The 19425-nt window shown below is 45.0% G+C and overlaps 2 protein-coding genes across 2 annotated transcripts in view; one reads left to right on the top strand and one right to left on the bottom strand.

Annotated features, from left to right (window-relative positions):
* Cfap58 (cilia and flagella associated protein 58) overlaps nucleotides 1–19425 on the bottom strand; it is a 108663-nt gene that overhangs the window by 72223 nt on the left and 17015 nt on the right. Inside the window, exons 7-9 of the mRNA NM_001420090.1 lie at nucleotides 19122–19281; nucleotides 17410–17492; nucleotides 11293–11484 (exon numbers count right to left, since the gene is read on the bottom strand). Of these exons, the coding sequence (NP_001407019.1) occupies nucleotides 11293–11484; nucleotides 17410–17492; nucleotides 19122–19281 (435 nt within the window). The remainder of the gene's footprint in view (nucleotides 1–11292; nucleotides 11485–17409; nucleotides 17493–19121; nucleotides 19282–19425) is intronic.
* Rpl21l7 (ribosomal protein L21 like 7) lies at nucleotides 13903–17220 on the top strand. Its single transcript, XM_063280480.1, has one exon. The coding sequence runs from the start codon at nucleotides 14383–14385 to the stop codon at nucleotides 14731–14733; it is 351 nt and encodes a 116-aa protein (XP_063136550.1). The 5' UTR covers nucleotides 13903–14382; the 3' UTR covers nucleotides 14734–17220.

Here is a 19425-nt window from a genome sequence, read left to right as displayed (position 1 = left end):
AAGCGACCTTTGTTTGATAGCCATCTAAGTCCCTGTCTTGCTAATGTCAAGCCCTTTCCATTAGGGAAGCTAGGTGGACTTCATAAAAATGCAATCAACTACGCTCATGACTCTTCCAGAAAGGACAAGAGGCTGCATTACCACATCCCCCTCGCAAGGATGAGAATCAAGGGCCTGAAACCCCGGCCTGATCCAATCTCTCTCCACTGCCAGTTCATGAAGAGGAAATCCCCTAGTCATGACTCCGCTCCAGCAACCCCAGAAACTGACTCCTTTTAAAGAAAAAGTTATTTCTTTTAATGCCTTTAAACACTTTTAGCGGAGGGAAGACAATCGGTTAAGCTACAACATGAATGGTCGGCATCACAGGAGCAGACGAGGGTTTAACGATGGCACAGCATTCTCATCTACTTCTCTCCGAGGTAACAGCCAACAGTGAAAGGGTGATGTGGCAGGGAATGGGAGGGTAGGGATGTGCTCCAAGAATGTGAGCCTAGAAGGGTCCCCTGTGGAAGCGGTATTTTTGCTAGGACTTAAATATTTGGTATATTTGGCTAGGACACACCCTTGCCAGGCTCCTACTTCTGAGATCCAGGCCTCTGCTATTTGTGATGTATTACCAAGTATTTTCATGATGGATGCTTTCTGTGGATAGTTCCTTCCCCTCTTAACCCCCATTATGAAGTCAGGATTTCAGAAAACACACTCCAGTAAGCCCTTTGTAGTGTTTCCCCATCAGGCCAAACAATGGCTGTTGCTTAAAACACAAGAGTGCTCTTCCAGGATCGATTCTTTTTTTATACTTAACAATAAAGTGCTCCTTTGGAATCAGTGAGTTTCTTTGTAATGGTCTCAACGCCATCTTTTACATTTGATTCATAAACTTGAAGGGCGCACCTTTTTCTTTATTTATTGGGCCATCTCACTCTTCATCCCACGTCACCCGCTTGTCCCCCAAAACATAGGGAGGTTAGCAAGCTGGTGTGTGTCTTTCATGTTTTTCCTTGGATTTTGCCTTCGTGTTTGCTCGGGTCTACAAACAAACAAAAGTAGCTGAGAGAATAACTCGCAGCTATCCGTTATTTTCTATGTCCCTGGCGCTTTACCTGTTTTCATTCATTTAATCTTGACTGACGTCCTATAATCAGAAGGAAAAACTGAGGTCAAAGAAGTAATATTCCCGAGTGGATCTGACCAGTGAGGCTGTAGCCCGGGATCCCCAGTCATTCTGTATTATTTGCTTTGGAGGTGTTTTCTTTCTTTTGACGTCTTTTTGTATAGCCCCCATGCCCTTTGTTTTGTAGCACATGATGGTTGCTTGTGAAAACCTGTGTTACCTGGATCTAGTCGTTGTCTTGAACATCCTGAATCGTGCACGTGACTGTGTTGTCACATAGCAAACTACATGACTATGAGCCATCATTTAGTCACACTTTTGACTGCCAGGAGCCAGGCCACAATGGCCATTTTATACGAGGATCCTCAGACCCTAGAGCTCTCTCTTCTGGAGAATAGATTCCCAGGAGCGGCATAGCCGGCTCGAAAGACATATATATTTTTAACTTTAATACTTATTGCTAGATTGCTTTCCAAAATGGTTGCAACGCTTTACATTCCCACGCTGCCAGCGCCACTCTCCTTAATAGAAAACTACCTTGACAGTTCTAGAAAGAAACTCTCTTTGGTCAGACCAGATGACTCTTTCAATGTGCTATTGAATTTAGCCTGTTAAAATTTCATTTAGGGCCCTACCTATGGATTTTAAGTGGTAGAGCCTGCAGCGTTTCCACTCAATTTTAACATCGAGGTTTCTGCTGGCTTCAGAAAGCAAATGAAATGCCCTTCGGTTCCTTTTACTCACTCGCCAATTCACTCACTAACTAACCCATTCATTCATTCATTCACTCATCCATCCATTCATTCATTCATCCATTCATTCACTCATTCATTCATTCATCCATTCATTCATCCACCCATTCATTCATTCATCCACCCATTCATTCATTCATCCATCCATTCATTCATTCATCCATCCATTCATTCACTCATCCATCCATTCATTCATTCACTCATCCATCCATTCATTCATTCACTCATCCATCCATTCATTCATTCATCCATCCATTCATTCATTCACTCATCCATCCATTCATTCATTCATCCATTCATTCATTCACTCATCCATCCATTCATTCATTCATCCATCCATTCATCCATTCATTCATCCATCCATTCATTCATCCATCCATTCATTCATTCATCCACCCATTCATTCATTCTCCTATTCACACATCACTCACCTGTCTACTTCTCTCGACCCGACCCGTGTCGATCCGTCTGTGAGACCTGGGATTTGGGGACTTAGGAATCGGGCGGACTCCAGTCTAATGTTATAGACAACTTTACTTCAATGTCAGTGTGCATTTTATATACGAAAATAACAAAGACAGCAACAATCCAAGAGAGACTGAGTTCAGAGAAAGATGTACATGATCAGAAAAGCAGCAAATAAAAGCCGGTGAGCACATGACAGATATTAGCAGAGCAGCCCTTTCCCAGAACTTTCTCAAGGCGGAAGGAACAACTTAAGCACAATTGCCTGGCACGTGCTGTAGATTGTATCTGGGAAAGCATGAAAGCAAGGCAGAAGGCCGTGTCCAGATTCAGGGCACACTGAGGCCAGTACACAGCACATCCTTTCACCCGATTGGGTTCTATGGCTATATTCCAAGAGCCAGCAAGAATCAACAAGCCTTATTTTCCTGGTGCCTCCCTCGCAGTTCCCCAAGGCGTTGCTCACCGTGCATCAGAACGTTGACCGTGCACGGTGACACTCATCTGACATTCATTTCCTCTCTCGTTCACTCAGGCACCTATTTATTAATTCCCTCGCCTCTTCATTCATTCACACGTTTATTCATTAATTCACTAAGGTATTCAGCCCTTCATTAACATATTCATTGATCATTAGCATATTTGTTGATTATTAATGTGGCCATTGGCTCATTAACATATTCACTAATTCATTCACATATATTCGTTCATTCCCTTGCCTACTTGTTCATTCACTCATCGAGCACAGACTGAGGGCATGACTATAGCAGGCTCTATAAACGCATGATCGTTATGAAGAGGCGCAGGAGGTTACTACTGAAGAATGAATCAATTAATCAATGAATGGTTAAAGTCGGTGATTGAGACATGCATAGAAAGTCGCGGGGTGATCTCTGAGGACAGACCCATACCTCTTATCCAAGCAGGTGATATTAGTGGTTTATATAATTCACGAAACTGCCTTTATGTTCTTAGTGCCCAACCATCCCATCCAAAGACTCTCCTCATGCACCATCACTGTGGAAGTGATGCTTCACATCAGTAAAGCTGTGACTACCACCACCACCACCCTAAAATTACACAAGTGCATGAGTAGCAGTTTCTCCTAGATCTATACACTAATCACAGCCTCTACCGTTATAATTACAGAAAGTAAGAATTAGCTGTGTGTAACTAGGAGTTATGCGAAGCCCTTGATAAAATCCCACCATTGTTTAGTACAGTTGCTTACTGCGATCGTTCAGCCGGTGCAGACAGAAACGCCCAGACTGAAAATACACTCGGGCTCAAGGGGAGTGGCTTGGATAGCTTGTTGGAACTTTGAGGAGCAAGATGTAAAAACTGAAGGCAGGGATGTCTGGGGAAAGGTGTGTGGGTAGTCCTCAGTGAAAAGAAATTCTGTTCCTTCATCCGGCACTGCCACAATCTGCTATAATCTGCATTACTGGATCCTTAATGATATCTTTATAAGATATCAGCTGGTAATTAGAATGTATGTTAGGAATAGACATAAAATCTATTAAGAGGTACTCATCAGTGGATCTGTTATCAGAAAGGAAGAAAGAAAGAAAGAAAGAAAGAAAGAAAGAAAGAAAGAAAGAAAGAAAGAAAGATGGAGAAGGAAGGAAGGAAGGGAGGAAGAAAGAAAGGGGAAGGAAGGAAGGAAGGGAGAGAGAGAGAGAGAGAGAGAGAGAGAGAGAGAGAGAGAGAGGAAGGAAGGCAGGGAAGGACAGAGAGAAGAGGGGAAGGATGAAGGACAGGAAGGAGAGGCAAAAAGTGAAAGGAGGGAGAGACAGACAGACAAACTTGTCCTGAAATTTAGCCTCTTTACCTATAAGACATCATTCTCACTGGGTCAGTGAAACGGAAAGATTGAAACTGCTTTGAACTGTGTCATCAGCATTCAGAATATCTAGCAGCACATCAGAGAACAGAAAAGAAATTGCCTGTTCAATCACTTTGAGAGACGTTATAACAAGGATGATCCTTTGCACAGACAGAATAAGGCTACAGAGAAAGGATGCTGGCAAGGACATTTCTTCTTCTGAGCATCCAGGTAGCACGGACCCATCGCTCTGCACACAACAGTGCACAGAATCGCAAGTTCACGTCTGGATTCCCGAAGAGTCATGGGGGATCCGTCACCATAGCAAGGGGACGAAAGGGACAATGAAGCAGCAGAAAGTACTGGAGCTAAGGGAGAAGACGATTTGCAAATCAACTCATCTCTCAGCGTTGGGATTCCATTTATTCCGGTGCAAAGCATTCAAACCAATGTCCTGCAGAAGTTCATAACCCTCAAGTGTATTAAATGTGTTGGGATGCTGCACATCAGCTCGGCTTCTCATCACCGGGCCGGTCCCTGTTAAAGATGAGGGTAGCTGTGAGGCTGCAGGTTAGCTCATTGATTACACTTTCAGATGCCCTAAACCGACTCAGGAGATCAATCACGTTCAAGTCTAGTAAGTTTTATTACAGTCACGGAACCAGGGCTGCCAGCATTTGCAGGCCCCTTCCGAGGAGCAAAGAAAACGCTCGAGGCGCAGGATAGGGGTAGAGTCTGTATCTGTTACCTTCTCCTGCCATTTCTCCTTCTGTTAAAACAACCTCCCAACAGGAGTAAGAGTGAAATAGAAATCAGTAGAAGAATCTGGAAAACAGCCACACAGACCATGTATCACATGGACTGAGGGCACATGAGAAAGTAGGTCATGGATGTTGGAAGCCTCTGCCTACATATGAAGAAACATTAGCACAGTCAACTTCTTGGATACCACCCTCTGTCTCAGTGTCTACATTCTCACGCTGACGACGCCGCCTTCACCTTCCTAATCGAGCGGGGAAACGCTCTGCATGAAAACAAAATAGACCCGTGTGCCCAGTCATAGGCAACTTGTCCTCGTTTTTCTTACTTTCCTCAACACCTGTCTGGCCACAGTCCCTACCCAACAAGTGTAACGGCAACCACAGGGTTAATACAACAGATATCGCTGAGGACTTATGCTTCAGAGATCAAGGAAGCTCTTATGGCTAAAACTGATTCCTCCCTCTTCCGAGCCACAGACTTCCTCCCCTGGCAACTCCCTCCTGCCCTCTCTTCTGGAAGAACCAAGTCTCTGCTTGGCATTGCTGCTGTCTCCTCCTCTTCTAGGTCTCCCTACCTCCTTCCCCTGTGGGTCTGCAGCCCAAGCTCCTCCCAGTCCCTAAGCCTTTTCCTATGTCCCCACAGTCTAACTAATACAACTGTATCTTTCATACCAATGCATGAATCAGATACTTCACCGAACATGGACTGTTTTTCCACTAGCGGAACCCTGGTGCCAGATGTACCCTGGTCGTGCTCTTTGAAGGGAGTCCACCCTCAGCTCCCTGGTTTGGGGGCTTCACTTGCACACTGACGTACACCTAGCTTTCCTGAGACTCCAGTCTACGGATGGCAGAGTGGAGGAATGTTCAGCCTCTTCTGTTATCACCACGTTAGACATTCCTCCTACTCGTTCTGCCCCGCCTCCACGTCCCTGACGATGATAGTTCCCGGGTGACACTGACCCTGGCCATGGAAGGGAAATAGGCAGAGATGCTGAGTGGGCCACTTTCCAGCTCCTCTCGGGTCATGTACCTGATGAAGCAAATTTAAGAGAACCCATGGGTGGAGACCTAGGTCTTTTCCAGTTTACCTCTGTTGGCCTTAAAAACCCTCGTCTATCTCAGTGTCTTGTCTGTACCTTCTGGGCATTTAATAACTTGAGGAGAGCGCCACTCAAATGCTACTTTGAGGAAAAGCTCTGGCTCATTTGTCAAATAAATGTGTTTGCTTCTTTATCATTTACGAGGTACTCATCTCATTGTGTGGCCACGAGTTTTCCAAATACTCTAATAAAAGCATTATATTTAATCCTCACAAAATATTTAATCGTCCCCAAAATAAATGCCCCCAGCCCTTTTGTATGCACACAGATAAAATTGGAATTAAAGTTCTTTGCGAAAGTCTGTGTTGTTCTCGCGGTAGTGTGATGAAGATGCTTCCCATTTTTAATATTTACATGTAATCATCACAACATCTACTTAATATTTTATCACATAAATATGACACAATTTGTTCAACTTCTCAGGGTACTGGTTTCTATGCTTTATTATTCTAAATTATACCACAGAGAACATGCTTTCATAAAACTCTCTGTGCTCCTTATTTCTCCCTTAGGTTTGGTTTGTACGACAGAAATCCCCAAGTCAAGATGATACTCTTGGAGTATGTGTGTGATCGCTGTAGCGAACCTTTTTTTTTTTTTGGGAGTTCTTTTTTTCGGAGCTGGGGATCGAACCCAGGGCCTTGTGCTTCCTAGACAAGCGCTCTACCACTGAGCTAAATCCCCAACCCCTGTAACAAACCTTAATGTCTAGTCCATGGCATTTTCTCCAACCCTGGGTGTTAGTGTCCGATGCCTTACAAACGGAACGCATGGAGGAGAGCCTCGTGTTTGTGGCGGTGAGGGTGCGGTGAGGGTGAATAATGTTGTGTGCCCGTGTGTGTTGGAAGATAAATAAAGTGAGACACGTAAAGATTGCAGCTGGTAAACAACATTTTAAGAATTTATACGGAGATTGCTTGGGTGAGAGATTGTGTAACTCCATCTACTTCAGACACCAGAAACTGTGAAGACAAATCTCAGTACCAACAATCCTCATTCTCAGGGGAGCCAAGAAAAAAAAAAAAAACCTCACCATGTACCCATTTAAAACTTGCATGGAGGAATTCTTAAGAGTTAGCTCTGATCAGGTGTGGTGGCGACAGCCTGGACTAGAGAGAGTTTTCCACGAAGAAAGAATCGTAATCCTTGATTTCATATCCAAGTCTGCGCACCGCTTCATCCCACGGGGTTTCCCTTAGGTGCATCGAGACTCCTGTTCGTGGCGTCGGGTGTGGGGAATGCAGTTTGAATGGGCAGACCCCACCACCACCCTTGGCAGCTGAAGCTAAGAGAATCCTAGGGGTCTACTGGGTCGGGGGCCCAGAGAATGCCTACAGGGTCCTCCTGCGATGCACGGCTGAGGCTGACCCTCGTGGAGAGTTCACGTCAGAACAGATCTCTGTTGCCGTGAAGCGGACACACAGGGCTTATTTGCCACCGCGCAGGCAGAAGGAAACAAACGCTAACCCGGAGCCTACACGGTGCAGTTCCCACCTCTGAACAGGCAATGTGCCTGTGCAGGGTAGGCAAACGGATCAACCATTAGTCAGAAAGATACATGCTCTACTCCGAAGACCCCAGCTTAGGAGTGTGAGAGTCCTTTGGGGACCTTTCGGAGCTGGCTGTAACACTACACTGGTACTCCTCGACTTGCCTCTGTAAGTCTTCGTTTGTTCTCCAATGGGGAAAGGCTGATTTTCTATCTCCAGTGCTTGCTTCCCCCTCTGTGTATACAATTCAGGTGTCAGCTGCTGTCCCTCTATTGTCTCTAAGAGCTCAGTCAAACAACAAACAAGACAAAACTTAAATATTCAAGTGCTTTGGTCAACACTGTAGAATTCCCAGTGGATTTGACTGTCAAGAGGGAAAATGGGCTAACATTTTGCTAGAAGGAGGGAGAAAAAAGATTAAATGAGGCTTTCCCCCAAACTCTCCCGTTAGTATCATAGCGGCTTTCTGAGCTCCTGTCCCATCCCTGGGCCTTTGTTCCAGAGGGTCTTGCAAAACTGTGGGTCAAACCCATATGGAAGTCAGAAGCAGGGGGATGACACAGGAGGAGAAAATCAACAGTACAATAAAAGGTTTCTGAAAGCACAATAACCAAAATTATTAGAGAGTTAATTGTTTCAACATCTGGGCTCTCGCAGAAGACCCACAGGTTCAGTTCCCAGCATGCTCATGGTGGCTCACAACCAGCCGTAACTCCAGTTCGAGCTGACCCAGTGCCTATTTCTGGCCTCCTCAGGCATCAGGCACATGCATGGTACACACACATCCATACAGACAAAACACACACATAAAATAAATCTTTACAAAGTTAATTAGAAATCAAAACGACGAACCCCTGGTGCTTCTGGTGGCGTTCGCCTGTGGCACATCTTGTAGCTTCCCTACAGCCTTGGTTCTGAACATGTGCACTATATACAATGCGTGTCAGTGCTCAGCACCAGCAAACAGTGATTGGAGCTTCTTAGCTCAGACCTGAAACTGTTATATGTCACAAATTACAGTGCTTTTTGACAGAAACTACTAAGGAAAGGCTATAGCAAGCGAGGTTCCTCGAGATGTCCCACCATGGCTGCAACGGGGCCACTACGGAGAGGAAGAGCCCCAGAGGCTTCGTCCCAGGGTTGCTTCTCACTGCTCATATGCCTTTTATGCCACCACTACATAGTCTAATGATTCCTCAACATCAGCCCACCCTACTGGGCAAATATTCTGCAGATCCACATGAAGATCAACTTTTATGAATTAATGCTTTTCAGTTGCTTTCATGACTTTATAGAATTCAAATAATTTTAGGAATAAAGTTTAAGGAGATGGTTTTAGTCCTTTTACCAGAACGATGGAATAAAGTTAGAACCAAGAATAGAATGGTGAGAAAAGGCTGCATAGTACGGAATAAAATGAGCTATGAGACATAGGCTTGGGACAAATTTGGGGTCAAGGAGAAACATTCATTCTAGGTCAGGTCCAAGGATGAAGCCACAGGTGTGCTCTATGATAAGGCAAGGCCTTATCAAACTGTTGCTTTGAACTTTTAATGAGCTTATAGAATGAAACACTGCTTTGAACTTACTATTGACATCCTTCTGTAACTCCCTATTTTATCTATGAGGTAATTTTATAAAGAATTTTTGTCTAAGAAGGTTTAAGAAGGAATAAAGCATGGCTACTGGGGTTCTGCTCCATCCACCAAATGTGTGTGCATGTGTGCATATGTGTGCGCATGTGTGTGTGTATGTGTGTGTGTGTGTGTAGGTATATGTGTATGTATATATAAGTATGCATGTGTTCTTGTAAAATTATGATGATGGGTTGAGTCCATCCAAAGTGTGCGTATGTGTATGTGTGTACGTGTGTGTGTCTATGTATCTCTGCCTGTGTGTGTGCCTCTCTCTTTCTTCCTTTCTTTCTTTCTTTCTTTCTTTCTTTCTTTCTTTCTTTCTTTCTTCTCCTTTCTCTGTGAAACTGCCAAAAAGTCCTCAGCTTTTGGTCCCAGAACAGTAAGAGTTAAATTTCCAGAAGCCATCAGTTTCTGGCCCCCAGAATAGTAAGAGACTTAAAGGCCAGACAGAGGTCACCAGCCTTCGGCCTTCCTCTGACACTGTGTCCCATCTTGGTGCCTGACACTGTTGGAACTGGCTTCCAGCAGCTTTTGTTGTGTACACAAACTTTTCTATTCTTACAGAAGAGGAATGCTCTTAATTACGGAAAACAAAGACTTCTGATATTTTTCTATGCCCCTCAACGTGTAAGCATCGATATATGTGTGAGATGTATTGTTAGAATGTTTGGTTTCTAAAATTACTGTTTGAGTTGCTGATCTGAGTTTCATTAAAAATAATCATTACACGAATTTTGACTTAGGATTAGGACAGAGTTTCCAAACAATTTCTGAAATGACCTTACACATATTTCTGCCGCTTTGCATGACATATTTATGGGAAGTGGCATTCCCAGCTTTGACAATTATGAAAATCAAAGTAGCAATCAACTCTGAAAAACATTAGGGATGCTTTATGTTCTGCGGTGTTAAATACTCAACCAAGATTTCATTCTGTATGTTAAACTAAACAAGTACATCTGTCTCATTAGCATGCAAATTGGCTTCCACCTTTAAGAAATGGTAACAATCCCTGTATATCAATGAACTGCTTTGAAATACACTTACGATTTACTATCAGTCAATATTTGGTTTACATACTTATTTATATTTCTATGTAGCTGGGTTCAAGAAAAAAAATTCTTGGGCGAGGAGGTTTCGTGAGGGTAAATAATTTAAGGATCTAGGCCATTTGTCCGAGAGTACACTGCAGATGGGCGCTGTTTAACTGGCCTTATCTGATGCCAGCTATGTGCTAAGAAAACAAAGCCCAAATCTCTGATCCTCCTTGTTGATATGTCCTTCTCCCTCTAGTTGGTTTACAAGGAGACACCTAGAAGCCAGCTACCCAAAGCGTGGGTTTCCCCCATCAGTGGAGTTAGAGGTTCTTTTTCCCTCTAAAATTAGAACATGCTTAGCTTCCATGTTCTAATGAGATAAGGTGCATCGTGGACAGACACAGGGTGAGACTAGACAGTTGGAAAATATTGATGCCTGTGATGGTTTTATTAAGTAAGACCCTTATAGACTCATGTGTTTGGATGCTTGGCATAGAAAGTGGCACTATTAGAAGGTGTGGCTTTGTTAGAGGAAGCATGTCACTGGAGGGGTTGGGCACAGAGGTCTCATTGTGCTCAAACCACCTCCAGTGTGGTACACAGTCTCCTTTTGCTGCCTGCAGATCAAGATGTACAACTCTAGGCTCCTTCTCTAGCATCATCTAGATCATCTGCTGGTGTGCCACCACGTTTCCCCCGACATGACGATAAATGACCGAACCTCTGAAACTGTAAGTTAGCACCAATTCAATGTTTTCCTCTGTAAGAGCTGCTGTGGTCTTGGTGTCTCTTCACAGCAAGGAAACACCCACTAAGACAATGCCAGAAACATGATGTCGCCAAACTCGGGGGTGGGGGTGGGGGTGCCGCTGCACAGCAGAGCGGCAGGAAAGAGGAAGAAGCCACAAGGCGAGGGGACAAAGGACAAAGACAGACGAGAGAGAACGGGAGCATGGAACTCCATTCTACAGTTTGGCCCAGGATCCGCTCTGGAGCAAGATCTAAATCTGAATGCAAACCACAGGCAAACATTTGAACAAACCATCCCTCCAGAGTCTGCGGTGACCAGACATGCAGAACAGCGGGCACCGCTGGCATGGCTTACCCTCTGGGTGAGGTCGCTGGCCTCATTGATGTACCGATCCCGCTCCTTTTCCAGCTGAAAGATGATCTTCCTCTGCTTCTGGGCCTCATCCTTGTAGTTCTGGATCTCCTCCTCCAGGTTCCTCTTGGCTTGCTCGTGAAGCTTCACCAGGTCCACCTGCTTCTGGGTCGCACTGACTGCCTTAAGCATATTCTAAAGAACAAGTGACAAATCGGGTGCCTTACTCGCGTGTTCTAGAACCTGGGGTTCAGACTATCCCGGTCCCCATCTCTGAAATAACAAGACGCCTTGAATTTGGTGTGAATCAAAACTTCCACTCTATCTATCCATTGGCTCTGTGAGTATGAAGAGCTCATTTTGTGAATTTTGCACAAGGCACATTTTAATGCACTAATAAACCACCGCATCCCAAATCTACTCTGTGCTATTCCCTTTTTAGCAGTAGGAGACAGAAGCCCAAGGAATAAAGTGAACTCACACCGCAGGGATGTAGTGGGGCCGAGATTGAAACCCACTTCCACTCCAGCTCTTTTCTTTATGCTGTGAAGACTGAACCACCAGACCTAATCACCTAAACCCGGTGTGATGGTTTGTATATGCACAGGGAACAGCACTATTAGACGTTGTGGGCCTGTTGGAGTAGGTGTGTCACTGTGGGCTCCGGCTTTAATACCCTCACCCTAGCTGCCAGGAAGTCAGTCTTCTGCTAGCAGCTTTGAGATGAAGATGCAGAACTCTCAGCTCCTCCTGCACCATGCCTGCCTGGATGCTGCCATGTCCCCACTTTGGTAATAATGGACTGAACCTCTGAACCTGGAAGCCAGCCCCAGTTAAATGTTGTCCTTTATAAGACTTGTCTTGGTCATGGTGTCTGTTCACAGCAGTAAACCTTAACACAGAAGTTGGTACCAGAAACTGGGGTACTGCTGTGATAGGCCTGACCATGCTTTTGTTTGGAAGAATGTGGATTTGGGGACTTTGGATTTGAAAAGCAGTGGAATGCTTTAATGCTTAATGGGCTATCCTAGTAGAAATACAAAACACTTTGTTCATTGAGAGTGATATGAACTGTGTGGGCCTGGCCCAAGTGGTTTCAGTGGAGAATCTCAGTATGTGGCCTAGAGACCGTTTTTGTGGGATTTTGGTGAAAAAAATGTGGCTGCTTTTTGCCCTTGTATGAAAAATCTAGCTGAGGCTAAGGTAAAGAGATTTATATTAATTACTTTGACAAAAGAAATCTCAGAAAAAAAGCCCAGCAGAGACTTTCTCTGGTTAAATCTCACAAAGAGCATCTTGAACAAGCATAGCAAGCTAAAAAGGAAAAATATAAAATATATGATATTAAAGGGGCTCCAGGAAGTGAAACAGAGCTGAATCCTATGTTCAAGGATATTAAATTGAATTAAAGGAGTAGTGACCTTGGGGCAAGATTCCACCCAGCTAAGTTTAGGCCCAGGCATGGTGGTACCAGCCTTTAATCCCAGGAGGCAAAGATAAGCAGGTCTCTGAGTTCAAGGCCAGACTAAAACTCATCAAGTTCTAGTTGAAGAAAAGGTAAAGTCCAGACTCGGTGGACCACACTTTTAATCCCAGTGCTTGGGAGAAAGGCATGCAGATGCCTGAGTTCTCTGAGCTCAAGGTCAATCTCTGAGCAAGGTCCAGGACAGCCAAGCTTAGGCAGTGAAGGAATTGGGAAACAGAAAACTAGTGACCATGTAATAGAACAAGGGGGCCATGTTCCAGCTCCTGCAAGCAGCAGAACTCAGCGGCTTCATCCATGTGGCTCTGGCTCTGGAGTGAAAAAATAGAAGGAACCACTGGGATGATCGATGCTGGTCAGCTCAAGCTAAGAAATTAGCAGTGATTAAGAAGAGACCAGCATCACTGAGGTAAAAAAAAATCTTCTGGGAAGTGTTTTCTGAGAGCACAAAGAAGCTATGTGTTCCAGAGATAGCCAAGATTGTACCTCGTGCTACAGCTGTACTTGGTAATGTGTAAGAGTCACCCAGGTGGTACTGGTTTTGAAGGCATGAGGCGTCGTGAAGACCAGCTGAGGATTGACACTGAGAGAGGCCATGGAAGGCCATTGGTGAAGGTGCAGCCTGAGTTGCAGTAGGTGGCCCAGGACTGAAGGGGTCATGCAGAGGAGTTGAGGCTTGGCACCATGAAGGGAGCCTATGAGAGGCTACTGGTGAAGCCTAGATGCAGTTAAAGACCCCAGAGTATTGGAGATGCCAGTACCATGGGATGATCACCAAGGACAGCAGCAGCAGTGGAGTGGATCAACCTGACTTAGAGCGCTACAGAGGGCAGAGCTGGAGAAGTGATGGCCAGCCCTCTGGAAGAGCCCAGAAGATCATGTGTGGATCCCAGACATTGAAACAAGGAGCTGTAACACTTAAATGCCTTTAAAACTGCAAGATGTTCAAGATGTTCAAGAGCTGTGGGCTACCTGCTGAGGAGGGCTGCTGACAGGGAGTGAACAGGGAGTGGACCAGCCCAGGAGGATAAAAGGTTTTACAGTCAACACAGATGAAAAAGTAGTTGGAGACCTGATTACACCTTGACATCAGCCATGGAGATGCAGAGTTTGGAGCTTGCCCAGCTGGGTTCCTGTCTTGCTTTGGGGATTACAGTTAAGTGATTGGATGAATCTCAGAAGAGACTTTGAACTTTGGACTTTTAATATTATCGAGACTGCTATAGACTACGAGGACTTTTGAAGTTGAACTAAATGTATTTCTTATTATGCTATGGCTAGATATGGCCCCCATAGACTTATGAGTTCGGACAAGCTTATTGGGGCCAGGGAGTAGAATGTAATGGTTTGTATATGCTGGATCCAGGGAGTGGCACTATTAGAGGGTATGGCCTTGTTGGAGTAGGTGTGTCACTGTGTGGGCTTTAAGACACTTGTCCTAGTCCGCCGGGGCAGCCATCTTCCTGTAACTCGCCAAAATGACGAACACAAAAGGAAAGAGGAGAGGTACTCAATATATGTTCTCTAGATCTTTTAGGAAACATGGAGTCGTTCCTTTGGCCACATACATGCGAATCTATAAGTAGGATGATATTGTAGACATCAAGGGAATGGGCACTGTTCAGAAAGGAATGCCCCAGAAGTGTTACCACGGCAAAACCGGAAGAGTCTACAATGTCACCCAGCATGCCGTGGGCATCATTGTAAACAAGCAAGTTAAAGGCAAGATTCTGGCCAAGAGGATCAATGTGCAGATTGAGCACATCAAGCACCTGAAGAGCAGAGATGGCTTCCTGAAGCTGGTGAAGGAGAGCGATCAGAAGAAAGAGGAAGCCAAAGAGAAGGGTGCCTGGGTTCAGCTGAAGCGCCAGCCTGCGCCACCCAGAGAAGCGCACTTTGTGAGGACTAACGGGAAGGAGCCTGAGCTGCTGGAGCCCAGTCCATACGGACTCATGGCCTAATGGACACAAAGGAAAGAAAGGACCCGGACTGCAAAGTGTTTTCCTAAGGGAAAAAAAAAGACTCTTGTCCTAGCTGCCTGGAAGTCAGTATTCTGCCAGCAGCCTTCAGATGAAGACGGCACCTGCCTGGATGCTGCCATGTTCCCACCTTGATGATAATGGACTGAACCTCTGAACCTGTAAGCCAGCCCCAATGAAATGTTGTCCTTTAGAAGAGTTGCCTTGGTCCTGGTATCTGTTCTCAGAAGTGAAACCCTAACTGAGACAGAAGTTAGTACCAGGGACTGAGGTATCACTGTGATAGGCCTGACCATGCTTTTGTTTGGAAGAATGTGGATTTGGGGACTTTGGATTTGGAAAGCAGGTATCTACAATTTTTTTACATTGATTTATTTTTGTCTGACACACACATAGAAGTCAGGGGACAACAAGGAGGAGTCAGTTTTCTCATTTCACCATGAGAGTTCCGGGGATTGAACTCAGGCCATCAAACCTGGCAGCAAGCTCCCTTACCTGATGAGCATCTCCCCACCCCTACCATTTTTAAGCTGCACTGGAGTACTGGTGACTCCAGGAAAACTTTAGGCTGGCTGCTCATCTTCCTAAGAAAGAAGGAGCAAATGACCATGCATCCTGACCACCACGCTTCTCAAGAGGGCTTACCTCACCAGCCACAAATGAATGGATCTGTGAGCCCCTCAAGGGCTTCATCTGGGTGAGAGTATGTGTGTGAGCTTGTGTGTATGTGGTGCTGTAAATCCAATCCAGGGCTTCATGCACAACACTCAGCCTCTTTGCCACTAAGCCCCATGCCCAGCACTGGACCTGCATAATTTTGGGCCTCAGTAGATGGTGGACACCTGGGAGTGGATAGCAACAGCCACTTTCCTGCCATACAGACCAGCAAACAGGGTCTTTCCTCGAAGAGAAATGAATGCAAGCATCAGGGTGAGCGCTTGTGGGAAGAGAAGGCTCCAACCTGAGAATGCCAAGCCAGCTCCCTGGAACTTTCCGGGGGCTGGATCCAGGGCTTCCATGATGTGCCTGACAGTTTCTTCTCTAATCCCTAAAGGAACCCAAGGTGAAATTCTGTCTGAATAGCCACTGGACTAGAGCATGTAAAATGCTCATGAAACATTAGTTGGGCAATGATGGGGAAACTGCACAAGGTCAGTTTGATTTTCAGGTACTCGGGTGAAGCATTTACGTTATAAATGTCACTCCACGCGGTACTGAATGGATAGATGCACCGTGCTGGCCGTCAAAACAATGTCACTCTTTCCATGAAGGTTGGCATTTCAAATCAGTGAGGAAAGAATCTATTAATCAATAACATTGATTGCATACCTACTGGGTCCCATGCAGGCAATGGCCTGGGAAAATACAGAACAGCAAAGTCTGCCCTGAAGGAGGAGCCTATGAAGCGAACCAAATGGAGAAATGTGAAATAACCCTCCTGCTGCACGTCCTGCTGTAGCAGGAAACCCACTGACTATTTACAGAGATGTATACAATGCGAGGAATAAAGATAAATTTAAAAACTAAATCCAGAGCTGGAGACGTGGCTTAGTGGTAGAGCATTTGCACAGCTTGTGTTAGGCCCTAAGTTCCACTTCCAGCACCACAAGAAAGGCTGGGGGGGGGGGGGGTGTGACTAAATCCAACAGAATGCTTTCCTAGACTTAAGTTTGCAGAATAAAGGATAGTTTATAGACCTGTTGGGAAGAGACTTCAATAATTTTTTTACTGAGTGTTTTTCCATAGAAGTATGTAGTCTGCCCATTCCTGAAGATTCTCTAGTCTCGTGTTCTGTTAAAACTGGTTCGTTTCCGAGCACACAGGGAAGTGTGTCCGTGAGCTAAATCCATCCTGTTACCTGGAAGTAGGCTGGCCCCTCCATCCTGGGACTTCTCCCTTCCAAGATAAAACCCTCCTGAGTCTGCCACGAGAAGGAACGCTCAGAGAAAAGGGAGGAAGGTAACAGAGAAAATCTGTGGGGAAGCTCAAAGTCTGTAAAACCTTCCCCAGTGCCTCCCTCAACTTTGACTGCCACGAACTCGAGAGACCAGAAGAGACAAGGCTGAGAAACCAGAACCAAACCCTACATAGCATATGAGACACTGGGTTCGATCCCTTGGCCCACAAGAAAGGGGAAAGTGGGGGACAAAGTCCAGCGGAACATTTTCCTAGGTGTAAGTTTGTAGAATTCTGAAAAGACAGATAGAAGAAAGGCTAGACTTAGCTCACCAACCAGTCATTTTCTTACCTAACACCTCAAAGGCATTTTTCAATTAGCACTCACACCTGCAATTTGGGGATTAGTCAGAATGTAGATTATAGATATTAAATTAAGAAATTCTATGAACTATTTAGGATGCCAAGAAACACAGCAGCAACGAGAATGGAATCCAAAAACACTCTGAAATTCCTGCTGGCATATATGCAAATTCTCCAGAGTCCTTTTGTGCTGGGAGGTGATAATGTAGCTTCCGGTACGGGCCAACAATGATGGGTTGCAAGCATCTGCCCAGAGGAAAATGGAGCAGCATTATTTATTCTATTCCACTGCTCTTTGCTCGGGAGATTTCTTTTCCCCCAACGACAACTTGTTCTGAGCGGATACCACAGGGTGAGAGGAAGGCATTATTTACCAGCGTGTGGCTGTGACAAGCTCACCTTGTTCAGTATGTCCCTCTCTCTCAGAAGCTCCTCCATTGCCTTCTTATCAAGCTCCGCTTGCTTCTTTGAAGACTCCACCTCTAAATTGCCAGGTGGGAAAATAATAATGAATGCAGAGTGGCTCCAAGGGAGAACATAACTAAGCCAAAGTGATTTTAAAAAAATAAAATCACTTCATGTGTTCAGTTGTGGCTAGGCAACGGCTCTGAGTTGAGTGACAGGTGACCTTCACTCTAACTCAAGGATGCGGATCTTCTAGTCCCACTAAAGAGATGGGAAAGGAAACTGAAAGAGATTAAGCCAGCCACAGGACCAAGGGTGAGCAAGGGTGAGAGTGAAAGCCTGCTCCAGCTGGCTGCCAAAGGTCTTTGAGCTGTTTAGATCTTTTCCCTTTTATCTGTGGGTAGAATTATAAAATGTAACTGCCTAGAACTTGTTACATCCCTCCACTTGCCAAGTCTTCCTTTATGCCCCTCGCTGGAATTCTGTAGCTTTTTATCTGTAGGTCTTATAGGCATGTTAGTAACTTTGTTTGTTTTATTACTTTAGTTACTACTGTGGAACAGGACTCTAGCTAATTTTTTTTTTGGTATAAAATGCTACTGGTAGCTACACATATTTTACAGCCTCCTACCTCATTGACATCTCTTATTAATTCTGGAGATCATTTCTCAGATATTATTGTAGAAAATCCTAGCATTAGAAAGGGCCCATGCTCTTCACCAATATAGCTAGCACTGCTCTTCAGTTAGGCACATCAAAAGAGACAGGTCCCTCAGGTGCATACCGGTAGCTATTTGGGAGGCTGCAAGTTGGAAAGTTCCTTCAGCCCAGAAATTCAACATAGCAAGCTATTATGGCAAAGAAAAGCCCCTAAGAAAAGATATTGTCAATAGTACATATGAAATAACCAAAGAAAGAAACATGCTGGCTTTCCACAAATGGGGAAAAAATTCGATCCAATGATCAATGTATGAAAAATATCTACGGGGGGACTGAAGAGATGGCTGTTTGGTTAAAAGTATTTGCTTCTCTTTCAGAAGACCCAGGTTCAAGTCCCAGCACCCATGTGGCAGCTCACAACCATTGATAACTCCAGCCCAAGGGATCCAATATTCTCTTCTGGCCTTTGAGGGTACCAGATATCCACATGGAGCACAGACATTCAAGTAAAACACTTATAAACATTAATTTAATGAATATACGTAGAAAGGGAAAAGCGGGGAAAGGGAGAGACAGAGGGAGAGAGAGAGAGAGAGAGAGAAGGAGGGAGGGAGGGAGAGAGAGAGAGAGAGAGAGAGAGAGAGAGAGAGAGAGAGAGAGAACAATAGAATGATCTCAAAGTTTACAGTTATGGTAAGGAAAATATACAGAAATTAAAACATGGGACTGTTTTGGTCTCATTTGGCCGATGACACACTCTGAAAGTGCCATTGTTCTTCATTTCTAATGTAAATCCTCATTATCCCGTGAGCATCCTGAAAAGCAAGGTCTTCCACATACCCAGTGCTAGCTCATGGTCTGTGCCCGTTTATTGACTAGATGCACGGAGAAGCTGCTGAGCTCACCCGCAGCTACAACTCAATGAAAGATCACCTCCCGCTGTCTTGGAAGGAAAAGGCAGCTGGATTTCCTAAAGCTTACTTGACAAGTATACCTAGTAGTCATATCTAGAGATCTAGAGTTTGTGCAAGAACACAGTGGGTTACCTCTCTCTAACCCCAGGATCTGGTTCTTCAGGGTCTCCTTCTGCTGTTCCACTTCGATCTTTTGGTCATCGATCAGGCGCAGTTTCTTGTGGATCTGTTCTCTGATCTTGTTAAGCTTCCCAAGGTCGAGGCGCATCTGGTGGATTTCATCCTCCTTGGCCTGCATTAGGAGAGAGAATGAGGCTGAACAAATGGAGAGCCAGTGGGGGACTGAATTCGGAGTCAATAAGAAGAGACTCTTTGGAGAGACGGGAGCAGCTGAGAGACATGGAGGTGGATGTTAAGATTCCTCTCTGCACGTTTA

This window comes from Rattus norvegicus, chromosome 1 (assembly GCF_036323735.1).
Source record: "Rattus norvegicus strain BN/NHsdMcwi chromosome 1, GRCr8, whole genome shotgun sequence".
Classification (NCBI taxonomy): domain Eukaryota; kingdom Metazoa; phylum Chordata; class Mammalia; order Rodentia; family Muridae; genus Rattus; species Rattus norvegicus.
Note: the sequence above shows the minus strand (reverse complement) of the source record. Positions and strands in the feature narration are given on the sequence as shown.